General features: G+C 37.6%; 1 protein-coding gene across 1 annotated transcript; it reads right to left on the bottom strand.

Moving 5' to 3' along the window:
* Positions 1-2,229: 2,229 nt before the first annotated feature.
* Positions 2,230-16,801, bottom strand: LOC129745543 (probable 4-coumarate--CoA ligase 2). The gene is made up of 4 exons (XM_055738663.1): positions 16,215-16,801; positions 3,334-3,459; positions 2,765-3,275; positions 2,230-2,682 (listed from the first exon to the last, which is right to left on the bottom strand). Exons 1-4 carry the CDS (start codon positions 16,793-16,795, stop codon positions 2,230-2,232), a joined length of 1,671 nt encoding a protein of 556 aa, XP_055594638.1. The 5' UTR covers positions 16,796-16,801.
* Positions 16,802-20,290: the final 3,489 nt, after the last annotated feature.

Genomic DNA, 20,290 nt, shown 5'->3' with positions numbered 1-20,290 from the left:
GTTTTATCCAGGTTTGCCCGGATATTCAATACAAAATTTGAGAAAAGTTCGGTCCCAGATTTCATTAATAAAAGGCCCAGTGTTTGCGCTGATTTATTCCCCTTATTTACCAAACCATACGTAATATCAAATGGTGTTGTTTATTTTTTTTTATTAATGCTGCCATAACGAAATTTTTAAGTAATTTTTGAAATAAAATCATGAAAAGTTTTCTGGAAGCCTTAATACGACTGAAAATCTGCTAATGAGTTTTAATGAATTTTTTATCTTGATTTTTGTTGAATAATTCATGATTTTGTTGAATAATTCGGCGATTTGTTCAAATTTACCCGGATATTGCTGGGTTTTTGGACGATATTTTTGATCAAATGTCCGGAATTTACGGAATTGAAGATAAAAGAGATACAGTAATAGCAGGGTTAGTTGCCCTTCTGTGAACCCTTTAAGCGGCGATTTTAAAATAATTATATTTTTCTCATAAACGGCAGGTTTATTTCTATCAAGAAATTTATTCATAGCTTATGATCAATTCTGCAAGTTTCAATGAGAATTAGGTTTCGCCGTTATTGAAAGATTTGCAAAGATATGGATGATCAAAATTTCCATCTTTGAACCTACTGTTCCTATTTTAATACTGATCTTGTACCTATCATTGGCCCTAGAAATAAATTTCATATATGATTTTAATCGCCGTAATTTGTATGATTATAATTTTAATGGCATGTGCGGCGGAATGAAAACTAGAGAGAGAATTTATTTTATAGAATTTGAAAGAAAGGTGGATAGACAGGCATTAGTGCGCCACTAGGAGAAAGCTTGATAGGTGTTGAAATTTTAGGCTAGAGGGCATGTTGATGAAAAGCTCCCATGAATTGCTCCCGCCTTTGCTCTGCATGATGAATAGATAAAGCTCAGTAGGCCCATGGGTTGCTACGTTTTTGCTCGTTTGAAGTGTGCGTAAAAACACGCTCTCAAACCATTGGGCTCGCTATAGGGGGGAATACTCTTTCTGGGTTTCTCATGTATAGTTAGCTAATGCAGAGCAAAGGCGGGAGCAATTCATGGGAGCTTTTCATCAACATGCCCTCTAGCCTAAAATTTCAACACCTATCAAGCTTTCTCCTAGTGGCGCACTAATGCCTGTCTATCCACCTTTCTTTCAAATTCTATAAAATAAATTCTCTCTCTAGTTTTCATTCCGCCGCACATGCCATTAAAATTATAATCAGAAATAAATTTCCTACAAAACGTATGATTTTTTGAAAATAAATAAACAAATTCATTAAAAATGTAATCTTCAACCAAATATTATCATAAAAAAGTAGTACAGCTTTTTAACGATTAAAAAAACTTAAATTTCTGTTAAAAATATTTGGAATACTCTCGCTCCACGACAGTTCCATCAGCAGAACATTAGCTGAAACTTGTTTGTGTTGCATAAATTACTTGTAGTTTATTTGCGAAAAGCTGTTGAACAATGCTAGAAATGTTCAATATTGGTTCTGAATAATGTTCCAATCTAAAATTTGCACCTTTGTTTATTTTTGGGTATAGAAACAAAGTTTCGGTGATTTCAGGTCTAAAAATGGAACTTAAAAGTCAAGAGTCTAATTTTTTCGGATCTTTCTCAAATTTTCCGGGTTTTCCATTGATTTTCATTTACTTTAGGAACATATTACAGTGGAAGTAATTTCTCTTTTAACTTTAACTTGGACGGTAAAAAAACTCGATTTTTCCATGTTCACTCTGATTTTGCAAAACGTGCTCCACTTATTAGGCTGTCTAATTTATCACTGGTTTTTTTCTTTAAATTCTGATAGTTTAAAAAAAAATTGAAAATTGAATCAGAAAGACTTTTTATGGCAAAAAGTGGATACAGGATTTAAGAAAAATAAGAGTTCACTGTGTGCATAGGAGTTTTTTTAATCCTATGCTGGCAAAATGAATTGTTTAGAATTTTCGACATTTTAGGACTTAAGCAGGCTATATGTCCAAAGTAGGAGCACTCACCCTTTCAAAATATATTTGTATTAGTGCGTGAAATTCATATTGATTCAAATCTGTGGAATAAACTCAAGCTACACTATGAAAATTTTATCAAAGAAATATATTTTTATAACAGAAATCAATATTTAGAGTTCTTACCCTCATTGAATTATTTTAATTTGTTTTATGGTTTTTTCTTTCGTAGAGTGAAACTTTTTTGATCTTCATGTTAAGTAAAAACCCTCATAGTCTTTTGTTTATTTCACCATCCAAAAGCATTCGCCTTACTTCACGTCTGACAATTTTGCCGTTGCTAGTCATCGGAAATTCGAAAATTCGGTAGACTCCTCCTCTAATGTGTTTGGGGTCACTGAGGCGTTTTGCTACGACTGAAATCACGTCTTCGGCAGTCAGTTTTGCCGTTCCATCCAATTTTACCACTGCTGTTACAAGATCCGAAGTTTTATCCTCATTGGGAACTCCAACGACACACACCTGTGAAATTCCCTCGATGCATTCTATCACTGCCTCGACTTCTCTGGGCGACACTTGGTTGCCAGCATATTTGAGAATTTCCTTCTTCCGGTCGACTAAGTACAGATAACCTTCCTCGTCGAAATAGCCAATATCTCCGGTACGGAACCATCCATCACTGTCCAGAGCCACTCGAGACGCTTCTTCGTTTTTGTAGTACCCCTTTGTAAAAAAGCAACAAGATGAACAATCAAGTTATGTCGTAAACGTCAACAGAACCACTTATAAAGGATTGTCAACTCACCAAGAAGGGAATTCCAACAGATTTGACGACCACTTCACCCTGCTCCTCAACCTCCAAAGGCCGATCGCTCTCATCCAAGGTGCGCACCTGCATGTTGATTCCCACTCTTCCGACGGCTTTCGGTTTCCTTTTAATGAAATCAGCAGCAATGAATCCACTCTCGGAGGTTCCGTAGAAATTGTATGACCTTCCTCCCTGCGGCTTCAGTAAGATGTCCACCTCATCTCGAATACACTCCGATACGTTAGAAGCTCCAAGGGCCCACACCTTAATACTGGACAGATTGGTTTTTGCTGCCCGAGGATCAGCCGCTATGGATGCTGCAAACGAGGCGGGGGTGTACAGGAACTTGATTGGGAACTTTTCAATCAGCTCGAAGAATAGATCGGCCGAGAATTGCCTGCGAGTGATCAGTCTGGTGCAGTTGTTCATGATTGACATGTTCAGCACGTAAACACCGGTTCCCCAATACAGGGTGCTGAAATTCAAACTGATGCCGTCGTCAAAGTTCCTAGAATGAAAAAAATGTTGTTGAAAATAATGTAGGGAAATGTTGTGAATTATCTTACGCTACTTTACAGAAGCCGGAAATCGTTAGCGCATGAGAGTAACAGACTCCTTTTGGCAAACCGGTGGTTCCAGATGAGCAGGTGATAGAAGCGGTCAATTTGTACGAGTCACCCAAGTATCGTGGACTGAAATAAATATCAATGAGGCGAAATTAGTAACGAAAAAAAAGGCATAACGGGGCATTTTTCTCTAATAGTATGTTTTTTCTTTAATAAATTTATTTTTGTTACATTACTGTTTTGTGGTTCATTCATATATTTAAAAAACCAAATTGGTTTTCAATTGACGGAAAAAAATGTAGCACGATTTAATAATTTTTTACGATCATCCTTATAAAAATACAATTTGCGCACTGCATTATGATCTAAATAAACCATCGGTGGCCAAGATTTTCAACAGGCGGGCCAAATTTTCGTACTGAAACTTGCTTGCGGGCCACACAACAATGTTTTTTCTTTAGTATTTAATGCAAATGAATTTCAGTGGGTTACCTGTAAAATAAATTTATCCATAATCAATTGTTTTTGCATGTTTTACAATCATATGGTAGCAGAAAGATTTCCGAGATCCAGTAAGGATTTTTGCAAATTCTTCTTCATTGATCAAAACAAATAAAAAAACTCTTTTAAGTATTTAATATAAAGTATATAACGTAATAACGTTTTTGTAGAGAGGCTTATTCATCCCATAGAAATAAAAAAAATCGGTCACTAATAACTGGTCGGCAGAACGGGATTGTTCACATCAAAGTACCATTCCGAAATTTTCTTACGCTCTTGATTTGAAAAAATAAAAAAAAATTATAATAAAAGAGCTCTTTTGTAATACTTTTTTTTTAAAGGGATTTTAACTCCACAAGAGGCATTCGTCCCTACATGTCTTCTGTAATACTTTTATGTGTTGTTCTTTGGAAAAAATCAAAATTTACTCATACCTATTTTAAAATTTTATTTATCGTTATTTTAAAATTTCTTATGGTCATAAGAGGTGATATGACCATAGTGGTCATATCACCTCTTATTCACAACTCCTATCTCTACCTCCCCGCGGTGCCGGCTGGGGTGCGAGTAACCTAAGCGGAGATCGGGTACCCAACCCCGGTGGATGCTTTGGTCGCATGCAGACTGAGAAGGTGGCCGCACGCGTCTGTTCCCCAGGTCAGGGGCGGCGTGCAACAACAACCGAGCGTCTGTTCTCCAGGTCAGGGGCGGCTCAAACAGCGTCTGTCTTGCAGCAAGCGGCTGAATTTATGAAATGCAGCTCCCGCCAGCTAAGTCCAAGATGGCAGCCCCATCGCGGGATAGGGACTTTAGGCTAACAACCTACTGCTCCTGATACCTTATATTGTTACAGAAACTGAGAGAAGAAATAACCGAATTGGAACTTTGGCAACGACTTTTAGCATGAAAACACGGACTAGAATTGGAACTTGGAATGTTTTGACCCTTGCCCAGCCAGGAAAGCTGGCTCAACTTGCTAGAGAAGCTAGCCGCCTCAAGCTAGAGATATTGGGACTGAGCGAAGTCCGTTGGCCTAACACTGGAGAACACAAGACACAGTCCGGGCAAGTACTGCTTTACTCTGGCATACGAGGAGAACATGCTACTCGGGAACGAGGAGTTGGTTTCCTGTTAAGCCCGCAGGCCCATGCGGCCCTCATAAGATGGGAACCGATAAACGAAAGAATAATCGTAGCCAGATTCAGAACACGGGTTAGAAACCTTACAATGGTCCAGTGTTATGCGCCAACTGACGTTGCCGATTTGCAGGAGAAAGAGCAGTTTTACAGTCAATTGAACAGCGTGGTTGAGAGAATTCCGGAAGGTGACATTCAAATCCACTTAGGCGACTTCAACGCAAAGATTGGCTCCGATAATCAGGACTTTGAGCGCATCATGGGGCGCCATGGTCTAGGACAGATGAGCGAAAACGGAGAGCTGTTTGTAGAATTTTGTGGCAACAACAACATGGTGATCGGCGGATCGCTCTTCCCCCATCGACCAGCACATAAGGTCACTTGGGTATCCCGAGATGGCCGAACAGAAAATCAAATTGACCACATCTGCATCAGTCGAAAATGGAGAAGGAGCCTTCTTGATGTCCGCAACAAACGAAGCGCAGACATTGCATCCGACCATCACCTCGTCCTTGGCGAGATACGACTGAGGGTTGCGCGTGTCCAACGGCGCGAGGAGAAAGTCGGGTGTCGATACGACGTCCGCCGGTTGGAGAATCCATAGGTGAAAAGGGCATACGTTGAACAGCTAGAATCCCGAGCCTCGGAACTGCCGACAGACGGAACAGTCGAAGAACAGTGGTGTGGAATCAAGAATGCCTTTATCACGACGAGCCATGGTACTCTCGGTAAAGTTTGTGGAAGACGAAGTGAATGGATGTCGGATGAAACCTGGAGGATGATCGATGATCGGAGAAAGGCGAAAGTCGGAATTGAGCAGGCATGTACCGGGTCAGCCAAAGCAGCCGCCCGCTTACGATATGCGGAGCTGGAAAAGGCAGTTAAACGAGCTTGTAGACGAGACAAGAGAGCCTGGACAAACTCCCTAGCCGAAGAGGGAGAAAGAGCCGCCGCCATTGGAGATATCCGATTATTATATGATATTTCTCGCCGCCTTAGTGGTGCAAGGACTAATGCAAGAATGTCGCTGAAAAACCGAGCAGGTCAGCTGCTGACAGATCGAACAGATCAGCTCAAGCGTTGGACTGAGCATTTTGATCAACTTTTCCGAGTTACAAATAGCAATGGCCAACAGAACCCGCAGCTCGAGGCGCCCACAGTAAGTCGCATTAATGGCGTCAACTCGGAAGCGCCCACGCTGGCTGAAATAGAAGCGGCAATCAAGGACATGAAATCCAACAAAGCGCCTGGAATCGATTGCATTCCTGCTGAAATGCTCAAAGCCGACCCTGCCTTGTCAGCACAAATGTTGCACCGTCTTTTCGCTGACATTTGGGATACTGCAACATTCCCGGCCGACTGGATGCAGGGTATCCTCGTAAAGGTCCCAAAGAAAGGAGACCTAACAGAGTGCGGTAACTGGCGTGGCATAACTTTGATCTGTACAACCCTTAAAGTACTCTGCAAAGTGATCCTGAACAGGATCCAGGAGAAAATCGACGCTACACTCCGACGGCAACAAGCTGGATTCCGATCCGGACGATCATGTGTGGACCACATCACAACGCTACGAATAATACTGGAACAAATCAACGAATTCCAGGACTCTCTTCTGCTGGTGTTCGTTGATTTCGAAAAAGCATTTGACCGACTGAACCACGAAAACATCTGGGCTGCTCTTAGACGACGAGGGGTCCCAGAGAAACTAGTCCATCTCATCGAAGCACAGTACGAGGCATTTTCGTGCAAGGTCTTACACGACGGTGTCTTGTCCGAACCAATCCCGGTAACTGCTGGAGTGAGACAAGGATGTATTTTGTCACCGCTGCTTTTTCTCATCGTAATGGATGAGATCTTGACTGGATCGATTGACTGTAGACCAAACCGAGGATTGCCGTGGAATCCTTCAACCATGGAGCAACTGAACGACCTTGACCTGGCAGACGATATTGTTTTGCTCGCCCAAACACAACAAGACATGCAGAGCAAACTCGACGACCTCACCGAAAGCTCCAAGGCAGCAGGTCTCAAAATCAATGTCGGAAAGACCAAGTCGATGGAAATCAATACAGAAAATCGTTCCAATTTCGTGGTAGCTGGACAACAGGTTGAGACAGTGGAGTGCTTCCAGTATCTTGGTAGCCAGATTACGCCTGATGGTGGTACCAAGAAGGACATCGAAACCCGGATCAGAAAAGCCCGATTTGCGTTTGCGAGTCTCCGAAACATCTGGCGGTCACGCCAGATCTCTCTACGAACTAAGATCCGAATCTTCAACTCAAACGTCAAATCCGTATTGCTGTACGGGTGTGAGACTTGGTGCACATATGCGGTGACGACGCGAAAACTGCAAGTTTTTGTGAATCGGTGCCTGCGGAACATCATCCGCGCTTGGTGGCCTGGCAACTGGATCTCAAACGTTGAACTTCATCGCCGGTGTCATCAAAAGGCGCTAGAAATCGAGATTCGGGAACGTAAGTGGAGATGGATTGGGCACACGCTGCGAAGAGATGAAAACGAGATTTGCAGAGAGGCGCTTGACTGGAATCCAGATGGGCATCGAAGAAGAGGCAGGCCCAAAAGCTCGTGGCGGCGAAGTCTAGCCGCTGAAATCCGCACAGTTGACGAGAACCTTGGCTGGCAGCAAGTGAAGACGCTGGCTCCGGATCGCCAGCAGTGGAGATCTTTTATCTCAGCCCTATGCGCCGGTCAATCGGCGCTGGACCCTTAGGTAGGTAGGTAGGTTAAAATTTCTCATTCCCATAAATTCGAAAAGTTGGAAAGCCGTTCATAAGAAGGATAACCTTAAAATAATCTGATTTTTCTTTCAAATCATCTTGGTCATTGTAACTTTCTTCGAATAAAAAAAAACAAGAAAAGCAAAAAACAATGAAAAAAGATACATTTTTTTAAAGTCCTCCTTCTCCATTATGCCAATTTAGTTCTGTTTTCTTAATTATTTCCATTCTTAGTTTTTGGCGAAATTGCAGATAAAAAAGCACCACCAACTGAGAAAAGGTGACTTTGGTGGAGTTTGCTTATCCGTTATTTCACCAATAATTTGGGAGAAAATGAACTCTCAAACAAAAACAAAGCACATTAATGAGCGATAAGCGTTTTAATGCCAATCACTGTCTAATAGTTTGTATACCATAGCACGTAAATTTAAAGATAAAATATTTAAAGATATATAATTTCGATTTAATTTTAAAAATGTTACAATTTTCTGTTAAGGTTAAGTTTAAATACAGTGTATAGTTTTTATATTTTATAAATCGATTTTAGCAACAGTTTTGAAAATAGCCAACTTCATTTCAATTATTTTGAGCTTATATTTTCCTGTTTTAATCGAAGCTGACAAATGAAATTAGAACTTCGGACTACAAAGCCAAATAAAAAATTAAATTTATATTTTGTGAAAACCCTTTGGGTGATTTTTAAATTCGATGTAATTTTCTTTTATTTCCTCATTATCATTTAAGTGCACTGAGTTATTCGAGTTCTTTCGTAATCAATGCGCATTAGACCGCTGCAAGCTTTGAATGGAAATCTATAATTCTTAAATTTTTACGTCTCCCATAACTTTTTTAGATTGTTTTTCCAGCCAGAAATAGCAATTAATGTTTTGGAAGCGATCCATCCAGTCCTGAATTTGCGCAACGAATTTAAATTTTGTATGGAAATTCATTTGGGAAACAAAATTTTCATTCAAAAATAGCCAGAGATGTTCTGAAAGTTCCAAAAAATATAATTTTGGATGAAAAATATTCCTTGATTCTAGCAGTACATTTCGTGTGAACAAAGCGAAAACTTAACTTGTACCCCAGAAACTATATTAGATGTTATATAAAATTTTGTTTTCTTATTTTTTTTTAATTTTTGGCGGTTTTGAATGCTTATTTGAAAGCTGTGAAACCGTAGGATAAGAATAAAAATTTAAAAAGTTGCTCTGCATAGCTATTAAACTAATTGATTTATTAAACTTTTGCAAAAACATTTCATCTTTTTTTCACCAGAGAACCGCATTTTCCCCCTTCTTTTGCCAATAAATTATGTTATATTATTTTGATCGCCGCGGAAATCTTATTAATTTTTATCTTGAGTTGGCATTTCAGCAAATTTATAGAATCTAAGTAGAATTAGTTAAAGATGATGAAACTACTAGGTGGACAGATCAAAGTTAGAGCGCTTTGGGTAGAAGAAACGAAGCGCTCTAGTTTTGATTTGTCCACCTAGTATTTTCATCATCTTTAACTAATTATACTTAGATTCTATAAATTTGCCGAAATGCCAACTCAAGATTAAAATTAATAAAAACATTTCATGAAATTTTCAAAAGCTCTAGCATGCAAAGTCTACCATTTTTAAATTCGTTTCAATGAATTCTGTTTTTTTATTTGAAATGGTTATAACTTTGTACATGAAATGTTTAGCTGCTTGTCATGTAAGCAAAACATGAAGCTTAGGAATAGTCAAAACCAAAAATCAAAAACCAACTTCATTTCATGTTAATTTGAATTTTCTTGATGATTTAATGTGCAAAAATTTCTACTTCCATACAAATTTTCATACAAAATTGAAACACGTTGCGCTAACTCAGAAATCAACCAAATCATCTCAAATGTTACACTGATGCTTGGTGACATCGAAAAACATATGGGAGCTAAAAGTCATTTTTTGCAGCGGTCTTACCATATCTTCTCGACGCGTTCCAAACTCCTCAAAATTTTACTAGTTTCTGCTTGAAGACTCTCAACTCTGCACTTTTAGAATAATGGAGGCCACATTCAATCAAGGTTGCCGAAATCGCAGAAAAATCTGTAATTTCACAGAATTTTGAGCAAATTTTCAACACAGAATCTGTGTCACAGAAAACAGAATTTTTAAAAATTCACAGATTTAACAGAATTTTTGAATTTTGAATACATTTTCATAGTTATCCAAAACTTAACTGGGAACTAATCTATGGAAGAAAACATTTTTTCAGGCACTCCTACATCTTGGAGTCCATGGTCTTGTTTGTCAAAAAAACTAATTGGCGAAAACGAATTTGTACTTGCCGGGGACATCATTCCGACCAGTGGCTTTATAAATTTTTGGCCAGCAAGTTGCCCAAAATCCATCTTCACGTACGTTTCGTCATCCATCAGGATGCATCCGTCGTACTTCGTTAGAACCTTGTTGTACAACTTCCGGGTACGTCCTTTGGCTACTTTATTCTGCTTCAATGTCCGGTTCGGTTGCTTACTGGCCCGAAACGTCGAGTTTTTGACGTAGGTGTCCAAAATTAATTTTCGTTTCGTGGCTTCCATAACGTGTTACTTTTTTGCAACAACGAATGGTAGTGAAATTTCCAGCACTGATAGAGGAAATATTCTAAAACAAAATAGTGGCAAAACATTCCAGATCCGAACACTAGGAGCGCTGTGGTATAATATAGATCCAAGTCTAGAAGAACGATAGAAAATTTATTTGCCTTACCTACGAAAAGATTTAAAGTTGATTTTAACAGCCGAGATATTTGAATTTGGGTTTTCATAACTTAAGGAGAAAAGGAAATAACAGCTTGATTGTTTTGTTAAGTTCAAATAGAAAATATAATACGAGTATGTTGAGTAGGGAAATTTGCGATACGTTATGTTTTAACGGCCCCTTAAAAATAGGGGTAGATCAATGAACTACACGATTTTCTTTTAATTTGTTTTTCAAAGAAGTGTTATTTTAGGTCCCGTCAAATGAAATATAATATTGATTGGTAAAGGGTGTACGGAATCAAATTGCGACTCACAAAAATATTCGGCAAAATTCACCCGTTCAATCAATCACCTTCAAACTTTTAGGGAGTAAAATAAAACATGTTATGAATATTTTCCCGTGTTTGTTTTTTCAATTTCAATTGCATATCCAAATGTACAAACCCTCTTCTTTACACTACTCATAAGGTCCTGTTCAACATTTGGACCAACTTTTTTTACGTAGCAATCCATGTTTTCTTCATTTCTCCCTCTGATTTCACTTCCTTAGACCAAGCCCACCGGGCGTTGCTATTTCGGTCGGTATTTTAGATGGTTTGATTGGTTGCGTTTTTATCTATTTACTGATTTTCGCACCCATTGTTGCCATCCAGGTTGGTATTTGTGTTTGTTTATTTTCTGAAGGCGACGACCGGCTGCGTTGCTACCGGGTTGCTACATAAACGCACCCTGTAACAACCTACTGCTCGAATGCTGTTTCTCGAATCAAGTTAGCGACTGTTGGTGCGATGATGGGTTGATAGATATGTTGCTGAATGTACTCGATTCGAGGTTTAGCAACCATTGGTGGGCTTGGTCTTAGGATGCTTCCGAAGTGTCTGCTTCATGATGGCCCAGTACTTTTCAATTGGTCGCAGTGCCGGTCCCTTCGGGTGGTTGAGATGCTTCGGAACGAAATTGACCTCCTTAGCCTTGTTCCACTCCAAACCTCTTTCGAGTAATGGCACGAGGCTAAAACCGGCCAGAAAACCGTAGGATCATCGTGTGGCCTCAGAAGAGGAAGTAGACGCTTTTGGAGACATTCCTTTAGGTACACCTGTCTAATGACCGTTCCATTTGTTAAGAATAAGGTGCTCCGCTTTCCACACGAGCAAATTGCTTGCAAAATCATGTATTTTTTGGCAAACTTTGACATCTTCTGCTTTCAAACGTCCTCAGGGACATCGAATTTATGAAAAGCGGTGAAAAACTGGAGCCCTGGAAGCTGCCGGTAGTTTGCATTTACGTACATCTCATCATCCATAACGAGGCAATGTGGTTTCATCAACATCTGGGTGTAGAGCTTCCGTGCACGTGTTTTAACTACCGTATTCTGCCGTTCATCGTGATTAGGCGCCTTTTGGACTTTGTACGTGTGTAGTCTTTCACGTTTTTTCGCATCTTGCACGAAAGTTTTGGTTAGATTCAGTTTCTTCGCCACATCTCGAACTGAACTTTTGGTATTCCTCTTGAAAGCTTGAACTACCCGCTTGTGATCCTTAACATTATACGGAGATCCATTTTTATCACTTTTTTCTTTCCGATCGATGGTTAAACGTTCGTGGTACTGATTTAAAACACGAGTCACCGTAGAATGTACTATTCCCAGCTTCTTGCTGATGCTGATGAGAAATATCCGGATTTTCGAGGTACGTGCGCAAAATTTCTTTGCGTCGCTTCTGTTCTTCCGACTCCATCTTCGCAACGACTGCACTTCTGCTACACTCAGGCAAATTCTTATTATAATTTTCATAAGATACGTCTTATGAGACCCTTTTTTGCGTCCAAACTAATTTTTCATAAGAGTCTTATGAAATTCTTTCAATTTTCATACGAAGTTCTTATGAAAAATAGAAGAAACGTCATTGAGGAAAAATAATGAACATATCGATTCCATCAGTCATTTTTCAATCGTCAAACGAAGTTGTGGAATTATTAATTTTATTGTTCTAAATGGTAAGTTTGAAATAAAGTTTATTTTTAGTGATTGTTAAACATATTTGAAAACTTTAATTTGTTTTTTGTTTACTTTTCAGCAAACGTTGAACGGGAAAAACCCAAGGTCAAAGGACCGTATGCGGCCGAACAAACCGGAACCGGTGGAACCGGATATTGATGTGCTCAGCTGATGGTGATCATAATGTATGTACTAAACAAATTAGCCGAACAATAAAATAAATTTTTAACATCAATTGTTTCGAATTTTTCGCTTCAAACGTGACATATCCTGTTTTTATAAGACCCTCTTATGAAAAGCAACAACCTCTCATTGAAGTAGGTGTTCATCTGCAGAATTCATTCGCGTCATAAGATAATCTTATGAATTTCATTGATTTTTCTTATGGCGCCACTTCATAAGAGAATCTTATGGCATGTATAATAGTATTTTTCTGAGTGTAGTGAAACTTACACAGCGTGCACAAATACACATTGTACTAAATTCACCCAAAATATCAATAGAAAATACTCAACGGGTGAAAAGTTGAAGCCATTTAAAAGTGGTGCAATGTGACTTCGTACACCCTTTATTTTTGAACGAGAATAAAGAAACCACTATCTCACACAAAATCAATGTAACACAATACATGTATTGTGAACCAGGAAATTGGATTCACTTGAAATATCACTAAAAGAAATACCCAGACAACCAGAAGTCGTATTTTATTTTACAGATTATATCGTATAAAATGTTATTTAAACTCATTTTCGTATATCGGTACCTACAATGTGCAGCCCATACATATTCTTTATCGTATTTAGATGCATTGCATGATTTTATTACGATAAGAAGAGAGACTTGTATTTATGTACATATGAACTCGACCTTTGTGTACGACAATTTGTAAAAAATCTGTGAAACGACCGATATACCCCAGACAACCAGAAGACGTATTTCATTTTACAGATTATATCGTATACAATGAAATTTAAACTCATTTTCGTAGATCTGCACCTACAATGTGCGGCCCATGCATATTCTTTATCGTATTTGAATACATTGCATGATTTTACTACGACAATACAATCCAAATCAAGAAATTGTGTGCTAATGTGCCTATATGGACTCCAAAATAATACGTATATACTGGTTTTGCTGCATTATATGCGGTATGTTTACACGTATTTTTGCACGTATATTTGTGTTGCAAATTTGAAATACCCCCAAATGGTTGTCTGGGACGATGATCAGCCATGATTGACAGATTTTGTCGTGCTTTGCATAAAATTATTCGAAATTAAGATTTTTTTAATATGAAATACGGTTTATATTATTATAACAACCAGATGATAGATCTTAGCAGAAAGAAATTAAGCTCGCAACTTTGCTTGCCACTTGGAGATATATGCTATAAAATCGTATATAACTGCATTGATTCGTAATAATGTACATGCAATCGTATACCTAATACGACATCGATGATTAGACTCGTATTTAAGGAGGCTTCAAAATACTGATCTATTTTTAGATCATCGATGACGTGTTCTACGATTTAAAAGATTTTAGTTATAGAAATATACGATTTGCTTTTGGTTTAATGCCTTTGAAGCAAATCCTCTTGAATTTATATATTCAACTTATATATATTCAAAATCAGCAATCAGGCAAATAATAAATTTGTACGATATAAACTTGAATTTGACAGCAAAACGCATGTCTTTGAAATAATCTTATTTTTATTATTTTTGGGGATGAATAAACCAATTGATTTAAAGTACAAAAAAAATAGTAATCTTATTTATATTCAGCTGACGGAAAATGAGAGCCCTGCACTCAAGTCGGAGAAGACGACCTATTAAGTCATCAAACTTTCCATATTGTTACGAAAAATGTCGTATATTACAACCTCAATCAACTATATGATGATGTAAATTGTCATAGTATATTCCAAAAAGAATCAGGGTAGTCGTAAATGATGCGCATGACAAGTCGTGCAAATCGTAATTTAATACAATCCAAATCAAGAATATGTTTGCTAATGTACCTATATGGCCTCCAAAATGGTACGTATATACTGGTTTTGCTACATTATATACGATATGTTTACATGTATATTTGCACGTATATAAGCGTTGCAAATTCGAAATACCCACCAAATGGTTGTCTGGGTAATTTATTTGAAAAAAGCATTTGATTTTAAACAAAAAAAGGCTCAAGGTATTTTCAATATATTTTTAGCTATTAGATCGCTTTACTGTAGAAAGAAATAACAAATCATTCACAAAAACTTGTTTCTATAGCTAAAGCATTGGTTGGTATCAAGAACCTTAATCCAAACATTCCATGTTTCAAAAGCTAGCAAGCATAATCCTTACATTTTCAACTGCTATTCTTTGCACTCTGATGTTTAAATAATTACATTTTTTTTTCCAGAAAATATTTGACTGCAACTTATGTATTTATTCTTTCCAAAAAAGAAATTTTCAAGCTGATTTTATATGTAGGAATCAGTTATACCATACGTAGTTCAAGACAAAAGTGAAAATCTTTGTGCTTGTATTAAAATCAATTAAATCAACATTATTCAAAGGAAATTATTCAATGCATCAGATTAATAACGCTCGATCTGACTGAAGAGTCGAGCCAATACCTGAAAAAAAATGTTCCATGTTATTTTTCAATTTAAACTTGAAATGGTTACAAAACAATTTATGATAAGCTTACAAAAGCAAATAAAAAAATAAAAATTCAACCAATGAAAAAATGATATAAAGTTCTGAATCTTTTGGTTGCATTACCTGTTCTATTCATTCATGCCAAGTCGTTATCATATGATTAAATTTACTTTTTGTAAACCCTTACACCAACTATTTTTATAACCGATTAGTCACCTTAAATGAAAAACAAATTCGTATGAAAAGTTTACTTAATAATTCATTTTTAAACGTGTGCAACCAGATTGTCAAGGTTGGTTGAATCATTGAGATAACATGAATGAGTCGTCTTTAGCTTGATTTTATCAAAACACACAGTAGAAAATGCAAATATTTTGCTTAAGGTTCATGAGAAGTTGATTCATAATTAAATTTTGAAATGAATCTCGCAGTTTATCTACATTATAAATTGTCAAAGTAGGTATGCCAACCATAAAACCTAATCTGATAAAGTGATAGCAATACTGAAACTATTGCGTCATAAAAATGATTCGTAGGTGCCTATTGTTTCACAAAATGCACTTAAACATTTAAAAAATAACCCTTTTCATTATGTCATGAGCAAATTCAACGACCTTACACTTATCAGTAATGAATCACTGCAGCACGTTTATCAACGCCTCTTGGCCGATGCAGAATGTTATCTTACGTTTCTCTCATCGGACTACCGATAACGATCATACTCAACTTGTTTTATCAGTCTTAAAATGCATCATAACCTACTTTTACTGTTCCACAATACTTTTATTTTCGTTTCATTGCACAGTCATTTGGATTTTTTTTTCTATTTTTTTTTAAAGTAATTTGAAAGAAACCCGATTCAAAGTTGGCATAAATGATTGGTACGAATATAATTAAAGGGAACTTTATATTCACATGAGAATAATTGTGTTGTTACGGTTACGGTTTTACGGTTTTCAAATAGGAGAGCGATTCCAATTTTAAAGCAGTAAACTCACAGAGCTCGTAGACATCAAATAGAGGTACTTTCTTTTCACAGTAATTTTTTTTAGATTTTCATAACTAAACTCATTTGGTATGGAAATTTATCCCATTTAGCAGACTATTTAAGACTCACTAGAAACCGAGCTCCTTTCCGGTTGGCCGGAACAGTTGCATCACATCGAGCGATTCTTCCGGTGCCCGTTCCATGATGAAAATTCTGAATGAACCCTCGATTGCTTTTTCGGCCGCTGCCTTCACCGTGTGGTAATTATCCGCATCGCAAAACACCAATTTCGATTGCGTTTGACGCATCATGTGAATCATTTCGTTTTCGTCGAACGTCGGCGAGAGTGCATTGAATCCGACGCCGATAACCTGCAGGCCCAAGACCAGAGGGGCCAGGTATTCACTATTCACTGCCACGACCGAAGCGATATCGCCGACGCCATAGCCCAGCGATTGGATATTCTGGGCCACCCGCACAATGTGAAGGCGCATCTGGGCCCGGGTCATTGTCCGTCCGGTGTCACCGTCAATTTGGACAACCTTTTCCGGCGACCGTTCCAACAGATTCATTACGATCTGGCCAAAATTGCACTCTGGATTGAAAACGCATGGCTGCCGAGGGCCGCTCCAAACACGCCGATCGCGATCGAACGAAGCCATGGTGAAGACTAAACGAAATCCGGAGCCGTTCGTCAATGAAAAGTCCATCAAATCATCGTCATCGGTTGGCTGGCCGCAACTTAGTAGGTAGGTATGTGGTATACGCCACTACGCAGCGACTTTTGTGGTATTGCCTTGCATGCCTCCAACAAATAAGCAGTAACACAACCACTTGTCCATTTGGCTGGCGGGAGCAGCTGCGGGAAGTAAACAGAAAATGCGATTCACAGAAAGTCGCGCCGCGGATGCACGAGCTGATATGTTTATAATTACAAAACAGCTAGCAGAAGAAATAGAAAAAAATAAATACTCAAACGGTAAGACGGTGATAATGGCAAATCCAAGAAAAGGAAATCAAGGTGTTTGTATTTGGATGCATACTTAATGTTCCGTGAAGCTACTGCGTTTGTCGCGGGTCGTGATTGATTACTGCTTGCGGTTACAGGGTGATCCAAATGTTGATTAAAGAGAAACCAACATTCTCTCTAGTAAATTAGTCTAGTAAATCAACTTTGTCAATAGTGAAAAATATAAGTCAATTTAATCAAATTTTTGTAGCAAGAAGTAGTCATTTTAGTTAAGGTCCCATTCCTGTGTTCCTTCATATAATTTGTAAAAAAAAAATTGTTTAGTGTTTTGTTTTTAAACACTTTAAATTGATAAAATTTTACTAGATAAACTAAATATCGCCGTGCTTTGCCCTATTTATATTCATAGTATTCCGTCTCACGACATAACTTTATAAAATAATTACTAAAATTCATTTGGTCCATGGCAACCGTTCTCCAATTTCCCGTACATCCCACATTCACCAGATGCACTCCACTTGGTCTAGCAACCTCGCTTGTTGCGCCCCTGCTCGTCTCGTTCCTACCTGATTCGTAGCGAATAACTGTTTTGCAGGAAAGTCGTCCGTCATTCTCGCAACATGTCCTGCCCAGCGTATCTGCTCGTGGTTCATCCTTCGCCTCCACACTCCGTTCTCTTGTACGCCGTCAAAGATGGTTTTTAACACTCGTCGCTCGATTAATCCGAGTGTGCGCAAGTCCTCGTCGAGCAATATCCACGTCTCGTGCCCATAGAGGACAAACGCTCTAATGAGCGTCGTGTACAGGTTACACTTTGTACAAGGGCTATGTCTTCTTGTAGGCCATAGTAGGTAGGACTTCCGCTGATCATTCGCCGCCGGATGTCACGGCTGGTGTCATTGTCTGCAGTCACTTGTGAACCAAGATAAATAAAGTCTTCGACAATCTCCAGCTCGCCGCCGTCGATCGTGACCTTGTTATTACTGGACAATTTAACCTTTAATTGGCAACCAATAACATTTTTTCTATGCAGTGGTTTACAAGATGAAGCCTTTTTTCTCCGTTCTTTGAGGTATCGAAGATTTCTGCTCTGTTAAACGACGGAATTTATCTAAGTTTTGTGAAAATGTTTCTTATGAATTGACAAAAACCTGGCTGTTGTTACTTTTAAATTTTAGTGCGTCGTTGCGTCACATCATACTATTTTTTTTTTCAACAGGGTTTTGCTCGTGATATGACGCAACGAAAAAGATTGCACTAGTTTTCATCAATAACTTATTTCAATATTGATCGATTGGTTTCGAATGTGAGTTTTGTTAAAGTTTATATCATAAAAATATTTCACCCGAAACTTCACCTGGATTAGAGTTATATTAAAACAGTTTACTACAATGATTTAATATAACCTAAAATATAATTGTTAACGAATCAAAAGTATGCAGTTAACACGAAAATGTGCTCTTGAAATACGCAATAAAATACGAATTCGTGAAACGAAAATCACCCCGTTTACACCGTTGTAGTTTCTTCATTTCTCAACAGATTTTATCTCTGTTAAAAGCATTGATCGTGGCTTTGAACGTTTTTTAGAGAATCCTAATTTTGTGTACAGTATATCTATAGAGTGCTTCAACAGCATTTAGCCAGATACCTAATACCTGTCTTTTCCATGTTTTTGGGTACAGAATGTAAATTTTTTTTCGATTAGATATAACCCGTGTAGTGAGAGAAAATGTAAGCATTCAACAAGCATTTTGTTACTAAAAATGAGCTTAGACTGAGAAAAAAGTATAGTTTTTCCAACTATATTCCGCCTCTATTTAATTATATTTCTGATTGATTCCCAACCAACTATAAATTTGAAGATTTTTACTATATTTATAATAGATTATCTGATTGATATTTTAAGTTCAATAACACATGTTATAGATTCAACTATAGTTGTATGATTGATTTTGTGCATTTATCTATAAATATAATAGATTTAACTATAATCGTATGGTTACTGTAAATTCAACTATACTGGTAAAGTTGATTTAACTATAAATATAATAAATTCAGCTAGAATTCTATGATTGATTTTTGTCGTTAAACTTTAGTAGAATCTACTTATGTGTACTTTGGAAGTTATCATATCTCAAAAGTTAGTTTTGGGTCATTCTTTTAATAGTTATTCGTTTATTTCTCGTAGTTACATTTATATTGCTAATATTCAGAATATCATTGCACTTTTTTCACTAATTGATTTTCACGTTTTTGGCTACTCGTTCAGCGGCGACTCTCAAGAATATAACCACCGTTAGTATCGAGTGGCTCGCTTTGATGATGGTGATGATGCCTTGGGAGTTTGATGAAAGTTCTCTACAAAGCGTGGAACGGAACAGTCGGGTTGAACCAGTCAAAGGTTTCTGTATACGAAAGATTATATTGATATAAATAATTCAAAGGAATAAAAACAGAGCAAAACTTACAATTTTTTTTTTGAATATCGGCATCCGGTTGATGAAAACTTGTTCTTTGGAGCATCGCATAATCCATTTACCGAAGGTGACTGCTAATTGGATGGTAAGAATAGACCGCTTCCATTTTAGGCTGCTGCACAGCCACAACGTCCACCGACCACATCTATTGGTCATGTCTTGCCCCTGCTGGCGTAAATCAATCTAAAAGAAGGAAAAAATAGGAGAAACATCTTAGAATTAATCAAATAAACACACAATTTTCACAATCTTACCTCTGGCCGTCGCTGTTTCAATATGGTTTTTTTTTCATTTTTCACTATTCAGTTTGAAGTTGAATCTATTATACTTATAGTTGAATGCCTATAATTAATCATTCAATAGTAGTTGAATCAATCATATTTACACCAATACAGTTGAATGTATTATATTCATAGTCAATTGCGTAAGGTCAACCAGCAGCTTGTATTTAAATCTATTATATTTATAGTTGACTGCGAAAATATCAACTACACTTTGATGATTGGGTTAACCAGCTTAAGTAATTAAAACAACAGTCGTGTTTTTTTTGCTCTGTATATTGAATTGTTTGGATCTCTTTTTTAACAAGTCGAATTTCTTTTTGTTCTAATGCAAAACAAAATGAGACCCTTGGAGCCAAAGGGTTACCCCTGTGCATAAAAGTTAATTTCGGTAAAACAAGCTTGTAAGCTGTGATTTTTGGTTATTTTCCATACATTTCACGAAAATTTGTATTTTTATTTCGAACGTTATAG

The sequence above is a fragment of the Uranotaenia lowii genome, chromosome 2, assembly GCF_029784155.1.
Source record: "Uranotaenia lowii strain MFRU-FL chromosome 2, ASM2978415v1, whole genome shotgun sequence".
Taxonomy (NCBI): Eukaryota; Metazoa; Arthropoda; class Insecta; order Diptera; family Culicidae; genus Uranotaenia; species Uranotaenia lowii.
The sequence above is the reverse complement of the archived record's forward strand: the minus strand, read 5'-3'. Positions and strand labels throughout refer to the sequence as shown.

What these genes read in the sequence shown, in the direction of transcription:
- LOC129745543 (XM_055738663.1), bottom strand. Translation starts at nt 16,795, where the DNA reads ATGGACTTTTCATTGACGAACGGCTCCGGATTTCGTTTAGTCTTCACC. An exon ending in GGAAAGGAGCTCGGTTTCTA is followed by an intron (nt 3,460 to 16,214) that starts GTGAGTCTTAAA and finishes TATTTATTTCAG; the next exon opens with TCCACGATACTTGGGTGACT. An exon ending in TCCGGCTTCTGTAAAGTAGC is followed by an intron (nt 3,276 to 3,333) that starts GTAAGATAATTC and finishes TTTTCATTCTAG; the next exon opens with GAACTTTGACGACGGCATCA.